General features: G+C 37.4%; 1 protein-coding gene across 1 annotated transcript in view; it reads right to left on the bottom strand.

Moving 5' to 3' along the window:
* Positions 1–12,701, bottom strand: part of LOC107757615 (lipopolysaccharide-responsive and beige-like anchor protein) — a 244,625-nt gene that overhangs the window by 140,715 nt on the left and 91,209 nt on the right. Inside the window, exons 30-33 of the mRNA XM_016575147.1 lie at positions 10,985–11,160; positions 4,893–4,971; positions 4,584–4,717; positions 3,524–3,585 (exon numbers count right to left, since the gene is read on the bottom strand). Of these exons, the coding sequence (XP_016430633.1) occupies positions 3,524–3,585; positions 4,584–4,717; positions 4,893–4,971; positions 10,985–11,160 (451 nt within the window). The remainder of the gene's footprint in view (positions 1–3,523; positions 3,586–4,583; positions 4,718–4,892; positions 4,972–10,984; positions 11,161–12,701) is intronic.

The following is a 12,701-nucleotide window of genomic DNA, read 5'->3' on the forward strand; positions in this document are numbered from 1 at the left end:
TTTTCCCTCTCACCCACATTCATTCTCCTTTAGCCTTCTGCTCTACTCTTTCTGCTTTAGTTGAAAATATTGAAGGAATGTTCAATGCAAGTTGAGCTCAATCAACATCATTTGTGGCATAATTTTACCACACAAAGTAATTTATTAATTTATATCAATAAAAAATAATTTATTATAAGTATCAATTTCTTTAAAGAGGGTTTAAAAACCGATATGTGAAGGCCATGATTTTGTCCAGCATTTATTGCACGCTAAATCATGAAAATGTATTTAAGCTGTAAATTTGTCTAAATCATCATTTTTGTTGTGGAACTACCATTCTATGCAAATTAACTTATTCATGCAAATGAACTGATTTAAGACAATGGTGTGGCAAACTAAGTGATCCTATCACAGTATTTTATTGTTAACATATAACAAGTATATATATTATTAATTATGATTTTATACACACACATAAATATATATAAATTCGTGCTGTCAAAATTAACGTGTTAACGCATGCGATACATTTTTTCAGTTTAACGCGTTAAAAATATTTAACGCAGGGGCGGAGCTAGGGTTGGCCACCCCACTCACAACTGCTGTTCTGTCTCATTTTTCTTGATAAGAATTGTGTTTATTTAGACGCAGATCGTCATCAAACGGGAGACTTTTCAGACGCGCACTCCGACTTCACCTCAGCGCCGGGCACGAGTCAAACGAGCATGGAAAAGATGAGGAACTTCAGCAGAACAACTGTGAACAGCGGTCAGATGAGATGCTGTCAGGCCATGTGTCAGTAAAAACGCATTTTCCTGTCCTGTCAGCCGTTATAATGTGCTCGTAGCGTGTGCTCTTCAATTGCACACACAAATGCAGTGGCGCGTGCTGTATATAATTTCATATTAAAGCGCAAATGAAACCACAAGCATGCAATGTCGTAGTTATGTCGTCAGTTAAGTCATGAAGTTACCAAAAAGGCAACTGAAGCTGCCTTAAAACTGTGCATGCATGCATTTGTTATACATGAGTCCCATTTAAGAATATGTCTCTGAAATGCAGTGGTTTTCCAAACTGTCCTGGAGCAGCCCAGCACTGTCTCCCTCATCTAACACACCCGATTCAACTCGTCAGCTCATTATAGAGAATTTAAGACCTGAAGCGGGTCAGAAAAGTAAAGAGTTGTGAGAAAATATGATGTGTGTCAGATCCGCATCATGTTCAGCAGCAGCAGCTCTTAAGCAGCCAAAATAACCCAATAACCCAGCTGTTAAAATCTTAAAATTAATAGCTCTCAATTATACTGTAATGTTGAATGGCTATAGTCAATGGTTAAATATTAGGGGGAAAAAAACAATTTCCTACAGACATCAGTAATATTGTTATCTGTGATACTCGCCTTCAGTCATAAAAGATGCCAGTAAACAAGTATTTAAAAAATACTGTCTTTATGTTGTTTCTACATTAATTTGAAGTGAATGAATGTGAAATTATTGCAATATAAAAGTATATTTAAAAACTTTAATGTTAGGTGGGATTAATCGCGATTAATTTCAGAAAAACCGTGTGATTAATTCGTTTTTATTATCGAATGACAGCACTAATATAAATACATAAATAAAATCAGAAATAAAGAAGAATTCAACACTCATTCATTACAGTCATTGTGGTATTATTTGCAACACTAGATACTTTCACATGCATATTTATAAAAAGAACAAAGCGCTGGAAAAACGGAATAAAAATAGAATACAAAGGTATATTAAAAGTCGCATGTGTCTAACGTAGCTCTATACAACTATCAATAAAACACATATAAGTGAAAAGCGATAAACCACAATAGGCTTATAGAAGATGATGAAAATTGATCCTGTGTTGGGAATAAAGGGATTTGTTTCAGAGAAATGCAATAAAATTGCAGTTAAGAATCTCTGTCTAACAGCAGAGCAGCTCTCCTGATCCTGAGTGATTAAAAACTAGTCTATGACCCTAACCTTTAACCTCTAGCCCCAAACCTACTCCATCTTGTACCATAGATATTAATTAGAAAATTTGTGCAGACGGTACCATATCCACCTGGATTCTATTTTGGGATGAGAAGGAAATGCAAGCAAAAGAATCTGAATCCATCAACATCCTCCCATACTTATTGCCTATTCTGTCAGCAAATACACTGCTTCACTTCCTGTCTACGACAACAGCATTTCCTGTGCAGGGATGTCCTGATTAACCACAGGATCAATGGGAGACCCTAAAGTTCTTCCAGACAGCTCTCTGTTTCCCAAATAAGAGAAACAAAATTAACCCCCTACAACAGACTGTGTAATTTAACTGGGGGTAAACAGGGCTCAAGACCTCATTTGAGCTTTGTCGCCTTTTCCACGGTTTCTCCCCACACAATAAAATTACATTTGCATCAGCTCTAAGAGAATTTAGTCGGGATGATTTATTGAAGTAATCAGCAGCAACGCAGCCTTTTCGTTGCAGCACAGGCCTGCAATGCGCCGCCGCTGGAACGGGGTTTGGGCCGGAGGCTTTTTTTCAGTGGAGGCAGGCAGAACTCAAATTCTCCCCTTTGATTAGATTAGCATTGCACAACAGCGTGACAGATATGACAAATAGGTGCATTAGAGCATGTCATATACTCCCTCTTTTCTAGATGCTTGGGTTCACAGAGGGACCCCCACCTCACGCCTCACTACTGCAAATATATGCGGCCCCTGACGCCCCGTCTGATGCCTGATCCCTCTGGATTACCTTCAGAGAGGGTTATAGGAGGACAAGAAGAGCTTTATTTCTGAAAATAAAAACACTAAAGAAAGAGGCAACGAGTGCTTGGTTATGTGTATTACTCATTTGTATGTAAACCAAACAAAATGATTGTCACTGAAAACCTGTAGTAGCCCTGACTTAATGTGTGTGTGTGTGTGTGTGTGTGTGAACTGACATAATATCACACACTTCAGCGACTCTCCTCCTCTAAGGGCAATCTATGGCTACCTCCATTAGCCCTCATCAAACACACTCAAAAGGGTGCATATGCTCACTCTCTCACCACACACACACACACACACACGCACGCATACTGGTTTCCATTTTTTGTGGGGTCATTCCATAGACCTGATGGTTTTTATACTGTACAAACTGTATTTTATATCCCCTTATCCTAACACTTCCCCTCACATACACAGAGAGCTCGGCTATTAATCCTTCATCTTACCTGCGTTAAATACTCTCGGCAAAACCCGATGGGGAGGACAATCGATCACAAAACACTATCAATGTTGCATTATCCTCTGTGACTGGCTACATGACCAAGGTCGTTACATTGGGTCAAGACCCCTGACCTTTGAACTCATATCAACAGCATTAAGAAGGGTTCCCTGGCCATTTTTCTGGACTTCTGTCTATACTCAGAGCTTAGTAAGACAGGAATCATGCTGGCAGTGTGAAGATAGCACTGCAACAATGGATTTATTAACAGTAAAGAAGAGAAGGGGGGGGAAAGAACAAGTGGAGGAGGGATGGAGGAATGACTTACCTGAGAACACAGCAGCATGACCAGTTCAACCACAGAACTGCTGGACTTCATGCACACAAGACCTGCAGAGAAAAACAGATTGCATTTCAGCTTTAATAGGTAAAAACTTTTAACCCTTACTGATAATTAAGATTTTAACCCTAACATAACAAATCTATTAATTTGTGATAATTACCAGCTAACAATAGAGTACTGAAATAGCTGATTGCTAAATACTAATAATTACATACCACTGTAAAAATACTGCAAATTATTTGACTTTTGCATAGACCCACCTGGATTTCATACATATTGAAAATAATTTGGCAAACACAAATGTTTTCTTCCCTCACTTACTAATAAACACCAGGCTGAACCCTTCTAATTCTGTTTTATGAGATTTCTTGCGTCAAATGTATTGAGGGAAATAAATTCCTCGGCATTAAAAACATTTCATTCTTCAGGGTCTGTTTTGCTGACACACTCACATTTGAGAGTGGTCTGATTCTGCACCATCTTGAGCGGTCAAAGAGTATTGATGACCTTCATGAACCTACATGATGCTACTGTAAACTAATACATGTTTGAGCCTTGTATTACATCAGACTAAATATGGTGAGCGTATGTTCTATTGATCTGAAATACAGCTTTAAAGAAGCTGCTAGGGAACTAGATAAGCAGAACGTGCGCAAGAGATTTAACATGAAAGCTAAAGATGAGAACACATAGGAAGCTGGAGGAAGAGGAAGGAAGGAAGCATTTTTGTTTTAAGTGGCTCTCCAAAGTCAGCTATCAATCAGCGTTTCATTTCTCTGGGAGGCAGTGGACGCTCGTATGAGTCTGTTGGCCTCTGACCCTGTGCTCTATAAAAGAACACTGCTATTATAATCATTGAGTTAAAAGATACTTCCAGCCACATTTACTGCTTAAATTTGGTTAGAGGTGAGAGAGGGGGTGTGAGTGATGAGATGTCTCCGTGTTTGTAAGCAATGATGTAAACCTCACTTTAAACCGTCAAACAGACTGCATTTGTGTGGATTATTCCACAAATGTCAGTAATAAGAGTAGAACAGTAGCTCACTGGTGCCCTCGATGAGCAGCTCCTGTCCGTGACTGCCCAGCAGTGTGCGAGAGAGGAACGGTGCGAAATCCACAAAAATCTCTCGGAGTAAAGGAGCTGCCTTCTCCAGAGCATGTTCCAACCTCTCTGAGATACTGAAAACACACACAAACACACTTGTAAATATTGCACAGACTGTGACTGAAATAGCTTTAAAAACAGCAGATCATTAAATCAAATCATGCATTTAAAAGAATGCATTCTGAAAATTATATCTAAAGCTATAGCTTGCTTATGATACAGCGTGAGATTTGAGTTTAAAGCAGAGACCTCATGTTGGGGGTGGAGCTCTGGGTCACTGGGGGTAAAGCAGGGACAGATGGCAGGTTGGAGCTGGTGGAGGTTCCTCCTGCAGAGAATACAGCCAGTAAACAACTCGTTACCCAAATACATGCACGCCAAACAAAACAGATGCATTAATCTAAAACAAGCACATGTTCCGTGAATGAACCTTCACTAATTCGACAGATTAGAGCTGGGTGTTACGACTGTAAATAATTTTACTACAAATGCTTATACTAGCGATATAGAGAGACTGGAGACAGATCATCTTGACAAAAGAATTATGTAAATAATAATTTAAAAAACGATGTAAATATCTGTACTGCATTATATAGGTTTTTAGATGTTTTTTCTGGAAACAAAACTAATCAATATTGATATTGTTTATAAAACATATTAGTCTGTCAGTAATTGTTATTCCCATTTAGTTCAATTAAAACAGGCACTGTAGCCAACTGCAGTAGATTTACAATATTTTATGCAAGGAAATAGTTAAAATCTAGTTCAAAATAATCAATGCACTGTTTTTTAACGCACATGAGAAGTATATTTAATCACTGCAATTTATAAGCATCATTTAACAATATACAATAATCCATATTCATTGCTGTTCAAAAGTTTGAGGTCAGTAAGAAATTAATACTTTTATTCAGCAAGGATACATTAAACTGATCAAAAGTTACTTATAATGTTACAAAGGATTTCTATTTCAAATAAATGCTGTTCTTTTGAGTTCTTTAAGTTACTGTAACTTTATTGCGTTATCCTTGACAAGAAGGTTGTAACAGTGAATTGCTACTTTTTGTGTCAAATAAACTCAACATACTATTCATCAAAGAAACCTGAAAAAAAAAAAATCAAGATTTCCACAAAAATATTAAGCAGCGCAACTGTATTCAAGATTGATGGTAATAATAAGAAAATTATATTATAATAATCATATTTTAATAAATTATATTATAATAATTACGTCATAATAATATTCATAATATTACTGTTTTACTGTATGTAATTTTATATTTATTTATTTATTTTTCTTTTTTTATTCATTCATTTATCCATTCATTTATGGTCAAATAAATGCAACTTTGGTGAGCATAATGTCATAATAATATTCATAATATTACTGTTTTACTGTATGTAATTTTATATTTATTTATTTTTCTTTTTTTATTCATTCATTTATCCATTCATTTATGGTCAAATAAATGCAACTTTGGTGAGCATAAGAGATATTCAAAAACATTAAAAAAAACTGATGAACCTTCAGAACCATTTATTCTACCTAAGTTTAAGCAGAGACTCTATTAACACATCTATGTAATCACTGTTTCACTCGCTAGACGAGAAAGGATTGTTAAATTTGTCAAATGACACTTAAAAGCATTAAAATAAATCACAATATTCACAAGGTTCCTTAATGTTATATAGTCAGTAAAATCATTGTGAATGTTTTGACACTATCCACAATATTCAGCGCTTCTAACAACCTCGTAAAATCACCCTTTCCTTCTGCTATCTACAACACTTTCATATAAAGGACAAGAGCGAAGATGTATGTTGAAGCTCTGACACCATGTGAAAGGAGCTTCCGCTGAATGATAGCTCTGCTCTCGTTAGCATTCGTGTAAAATAAGCATTAGAGCAGCTCTTACACTCCTCCTGATAAAACAGCCCATAAATTCATTAGCCCTGTGTGTGGCTGTGATTGGTGTACTAATACTTATATGCCAATAAATTTCATCTTGCCCCCGTAAAGGTCACATTTTGGGCTAGTGAAGGTCTTGGCATGACCATGCTCTCTCTCTCAGGATATCACACCACAATAAATCTGCATACGCTAATATCTCTACACACACACACACGTGGGGACTCAGGGCAGGGATAACTCTTGCAGCAGTGTGGAATGTTTCTTTAAGCACCAACATGTGCGTCTGCGGAGAGACTCACGCTCGCAGATGAAGTAGCCACTTCAAACAGCTCGGAGAAAATGAGCTTATCTCTATTCAGCTGGGACCTGCCCCTCTCCTTACACACACACACACACACACACACACACACACACACACACACACACACACACACAAGAGAACCATAAAAATCCAGACAAGCTTAAAACTACAAGCATGAGATATAGACCCATGAGTACACTACTTCAAAAACACGAAAAGCTAAAGGGAACTAAAAACAATCCCTTCATGCACAAAGGATCGTGTGTGCATGCACATGTTGGTTTCACAATAAAAGAAAATCTCATAGACGCAATGATTTTTAGACAGAGGTGATGATGTTGGCTACAATTCAAATGCAGCCCCTAATCATCACACAAACTTGTTGATATGATTAGAAAAACATGAAAAACATGATTTGGTCAATGTATGAGGATTTCAAATTGTCATTAAGGCATCATTTGTGACATGTTTCTCTATATGTGTGAGGGCATTTTCAAAAACTTTAGCCCTCAAAAGTACAGCCAAAACTATACACACAGTAGCACTGGATTGATTTCGAAATGTTATCATATCTCTGATATCTCAGTACTGATACTAAACTGAAACTGTTAACTTAACCATCAACTAGGGATGGAACGATTACCGGTTTCACAATAAATCAAAATTAAATGCCCTGACGGTTAGTATTATCGTTTAAAATTGAATTATCATCAAAACCGTATTTGATTATTGCGATTTTGAAAACTCGCGGTAAATCCTGTCCAGCCAGCATCAGTCTGACGCAGAAGCAGCATGCAGTGTTGTTGTTGTTTTTTGCACGAGACGAAATGGAGGAAGGCAGTGACAGCGCTCGGGAGATTTTTCAGCCATCTAAGAGGACCAAATCGGTGGTCTGGTCGTATTTTGGCTTTTACAAGAGTCCTGAAGGCAATTTAATCGAGGACCGTGATATGAAATTTTCATACCGTTACATCCCTACCATCAACTGATGAAATGAAACTAGAACTGTAAATAGATTCAATAATTGATTGCCATTAATCAATGGGTTATCTGATTTTAATCCATTCAATCACGTTTTACGCAAATAAAACATAATAGTAGATGCTTCTGTTAAGTTATACTACAAAAGTTTGGGCTCAGTGAGATTTTTTAAAGAAAAAAAAATCTTTGTTTTTAAAGAAATTAATACTTTTATTGAGCAAGGATGCATTAAATGGATCAAATGTGACAGTAACGACATTTATAATGTTACACAAGAGTTCTATTTAAAAAAATGATGTTCTTTGTTTCTATTTTGATTTCTGAAGCAGGGCTCAAAGCTAAGGATTTTTCTACTGGCCCAAATTTGCACTTGCCCTGCCAATATTTTCACTGGCCCTGCCACAAAAAAATTTAAATAGTTGCTGTTATCATTGTTTTTGACCCATGTTATCTTTTATTCTAATAGATGAGCTAACAGCAAACATAAAGTTCAAACATTATTAAAGACAAGTGAACAGTCAGTAAATAAGAACAAATGAACAAATTACAAAGCAATAGCACAATTTAATATATAGAACAAAGACAAATGAAATGATGCTTTAGGAAAAACAGCAGACGGGCTGAATGAGACGCAGATTCACTTTCTGACAGCAGGTGGCGCTTATGGAACAGCAGTAATACGCCGTTTCTTTGGTTGCTGCTGTAAACAAAGCAGTGCTGCGCTGCGCTTAAACATTACTTTAGATGCATTATACAGAGGCAAATGAAAAGAAAATACCATCTAAACTTTTCTGAAGACAGTCACTTCCTCTCAGAGATACATTCATATAAACCCTAAATCAATATTTAGGATTTTCTTCCAATACTTTGCGCATCGTGAACAGTGATCTTGCTCTGCCTGTACAGTATTTTCTCCTCTTTGTGTCCGTCTTCAGCATCTCTGGCCTCTGTTAACGGCCGTTTACACACTTTGTAATATTTCCACACAAATGACATTTTGGAAAATGATTACAGTGCAGTTTGTGTGCAAGCCCGGAACAGAAATCGGCTGAAATGCAACAAAAAATAGCCGGTCGACCGGTGCATCTGTACTCCATTATTTAAATTAAATACAGATTAATCATTGTTAAAGCTACAAAGTTATTTTGACATACTTTTGTATGTATTTGTCTGTTCAAGCACAAGAATGCGCACTGCACACACAGAACACAGGCCTCGAGTACTGAATGTAGCTGTCTTTCGCGTCTTGCTTGAATGCTTTAAAATCGCTTTGAATTTTTAAGGAGCACGTGCAAGTGCAAATGATAAACTTTCATGACTTTCAGTGACAAAAGTATATTGACTTAGAATGCCCTACTTTACTGTCATAATGAGTGAATATTGTCAAAAAATACCACATTAAATAGTGACTAAACACGACCCCTTTTAACCCTTTGATGCGTACGATCACACCGGTGTGATTAAAACTTTGAGTGCGTCACGTCATCAACTGCTGAATTTAAATCCGTTTTCGCGCTTTGCCTGGCGCAGAGCCAGATCGGACGCGCTAAGCGCTTGTCATATCACAAATATTCATTGTTTTCTTCAACATAATACTTATTTTAGGATTCAGACATTTACATACACATAAGTACTAGCAAAACCGTACTGAATGTAGCTGTCTTTCGCGTCTTGCTTGAATGCTTTAAAATCGCTTTGAATTTTTAAGGCTTAAAAGCACGTGCAAATGATAAACTTTCATGACTTTCAGTGACAAATTCGTCAACTGTCCCGAGCGTCTTTCACGCCGGTCCCGGGTCATCGGGCAGTCCTTATTGTCAAGCCCTGCTGAAGGATTATGTGACACTAAAGACTGGTATAACGGCTGCTGATAATTCAGCTTTGATCACAGGAATAAATAGTATTTTTGTAATAATATTAGACAATATTACTGTTTTTACTGTATTTCTGATCAAATACGCTCTCTGCATCGCGCACAGCGGAGTTCCAAAACATCTCCAGAACTGCTCTGAGAGTCACTTCATGAGCATTTGACCGTTTGATTTGAGTAAAACTATCCTCATATCATATACACACAGAAATGTAAAGGTATTCATGGCAACCTGTCAAAATAAAAGTTTGGTTTAACTTTAAGGCATTGCGGCAGAAATATATTAGCCTACTATTGTTCAGTAGAATGTACGTAACAGGCTGCTACTACTACTAACAGAATTTCTGAGGGGGGAAAAAAATCATAAGTCTATTGTAAGAATAAATGAAACTTGTTTTTATGCTTTCAAATAATTAGACATGCTAAAACACATAATTTGGTAACAATAAAACATAAGATTGGAAAAAATAAAACATTTTTGGGCCCTAAACATGTAATTTTTGTTAAACTTTTAATAAATTGATGTTAAACTGTTTAAGTTTCATGATTTAAATTAATTAGACATGCTTTTTGATTAATAAAATTTAATTTAACCATTAAAAAGGAGTCCAGAAAAATTTAAACGGAAAAAAACTGAATCCCCCCCCCCAAAGCCGTAACCCTAGGGGAAACACTGATATATATATATATATTAGGGCTGGGATAATAAATCGATGCATCACGAATCGAGAAATGATTCTGCATCAATTCTGAGATTTTCCAAAGGCATCGCAATTCTCTCTTTAATCAATTCTGAGCTTAGTTTTTAACAGCAGATGGCACTGCGTGCTTTAGAAATAGCCATGTTCTGCTTGCTTCCAGTTCCTTACACACGCACCACTTGAACCTAAAATAATCATTCATAAAGTTCGAAAAGGTTGAAGCGAATTACAAGGATGTTTACAGTGGGCTGTGTTTACATTAATCTCGCGTCATAAAAGCCGATGTGCAAGTACATTTAACCACTTACATTACTCAGCCGAACGCACAACGGCTGTTCTTTGTGAGCATTTGAGTGTGCGGTTAAAAACTAGACTAGAGCGCCATCTGCTGTTAAAAACTAAGCTCAGATTCGCTTCCAGAGAGAATAACGATGCATTCGGAAAATTGCAGAATCGATCCACGAACTGATTTATCGTCCCAGCCCTAATTTGTACTGCTTCAGTATAGCACAAATATATAGCTTTGTAATTTGGCAAGGTGTAGTTATTGACATGATCTTTCATGAAGACCCTCACCTGGGGCGGACTCTGTGCTCTGAACAGCTTCTCCTGCAGACACCACTGACACACTGTTGTCTGTAGTTTCACCTGAGGATGCAGCAGTGGCTGATGGGACGGATGCAGCTGCGGAGACTGTACTCATTCCTGGTGAGGGAGTCCCACCCATTTTCTTAGGTGCCACAACAACACTCCTGAAAAAGAATGACCAAGACAACAGTTAATCAATCATTATTATTTAAAAAAATTTTTTTTTTTTGTAGGTTGAATGGTGTACTTTTAAAAAAGTTTATGCTTGCATTAGATTGTGAAGCCTTTTTAATGTATTTTCTAATAGAGGGAAAGCAGACTCTGATGCTCTGATAAATACGCAGAGCTAGAGAATCAAGTACTCTGTCAAAAAACCATTAGCTCTGGTTCCATCGACGGCCCTGTAACGATCAGACTGATGATGTCGGCTAAATATGCTGCACATAATGTGATTTAGCATAAAAAGCCGCCCAGCTCACACAGCACAAGAAGCCCATTTACCGTGTTAGTGTAATTAGAGCCCTGTTTCCCTCACACAAAATATTCCATAATGGCAGCATCTATCTTCTGACCAATCAATGGCCTCCCAGCTCCTGTCACTCCAAAACTCTGTGATTGATTAAAGCTGGCGGTGTGTTATGCTCTAGATGCTACTGTGTGTCGCTGTACAATGTCATGTCGTGTGATTATCTGATAAACAAGCCGTTTTGCGGTAAGTTAAAGATTAAAGGACTGAAAATGTCTCAAAATTCCAGTTCATTTTCAGGGTTGTGCTCCGTTTACAGTATTAGGCTAACGTTTGGACACACTTAGCTGAATGTATGTTTCTCATGATATGATCTGGCGATTTATGCTTAAATGCTTGAAATTAGTTTCATATAAATATTCATTCACTCAATATTTTTTTCTTTCCTGTGGGACTTAAAAAGAGAAATATTTTGATGATTCTTCATGCATCTTTACAAGGACAGTTTATAATTATCACAAAAGGGCAAAATAAAAAAAACTATTAAACTATTAAAAACTATTCCACCAAAAGACTCTAAAAGGTATCTCATCCACGCTCACATTCAGAGAAAAAAAAAAAAAAGCTCTGACGCCATCGACACCACTGAATTCAAACCGTCATAGGCTCTTGCTTGAGTTGTATTTAAAGTCCATGCAAAGCAATATTAAATATGTGTTCCGAGTTGATAAAAAATAAAAAGCCAAGTAAATAAAATAAGTTATCAATATCTTGAAAAAATAAGCAGTATTCTCTGCTCTCAAATGCTGGGGGTGTGTCCTCTGTCTGCGCTGAAACCACGCCCACTCGCGGGAAAGCTGCCGTCTCTCTCTCTCTCTAAATACCGCTACAACCTGAATGGATGCTCCCTCTAGCAGCTTAATTCAAATAAGGAGACCGAGCTGTTTTGTAAATTATCGCAACCAGGTAATATGCATTTACGTGAGGAAGGCATAGCTAGCTAGCAGACTGTAGGCTGTAGTAACTAACGGTCGAGATTGAGCGGGCGAACCACTGATGCTAATGCGCTCTAGTTATTAGGCGTGTTCGACTTGAAGCAGCGCTGCGCAGATCGATCGGTGTTTGACATCAAAGTACCGTGAGAGCGATTCGAAAGCATAAAGAGCCGTCTGCTCTCTTGATGTCATACAACGATCGGTCTGCGCAGCGCTGCTTCCAGTCGAACACACCTCTTATAGT

The sequence above is a fragment of the Sinocyclocheilus rhinocerous genome, unplaced genomic scaffold (assembly GCF_001515625.1).
Source record: "Sinocyclocheilus rhinocerous isolate Xijiao unplaced genomic scaffold, SAMN03320098_v1.1 scaffold323, whole genome shotgun sequence".
NCBI classification, from domain to species: domain Eukaryota; kingdom Metazoa; phylum Chordata; class Actinopteri; order Cypriniformes; family Cyprinidae; genus Sinocyclocheilus; species Sinocyclocheilus rhinocerous.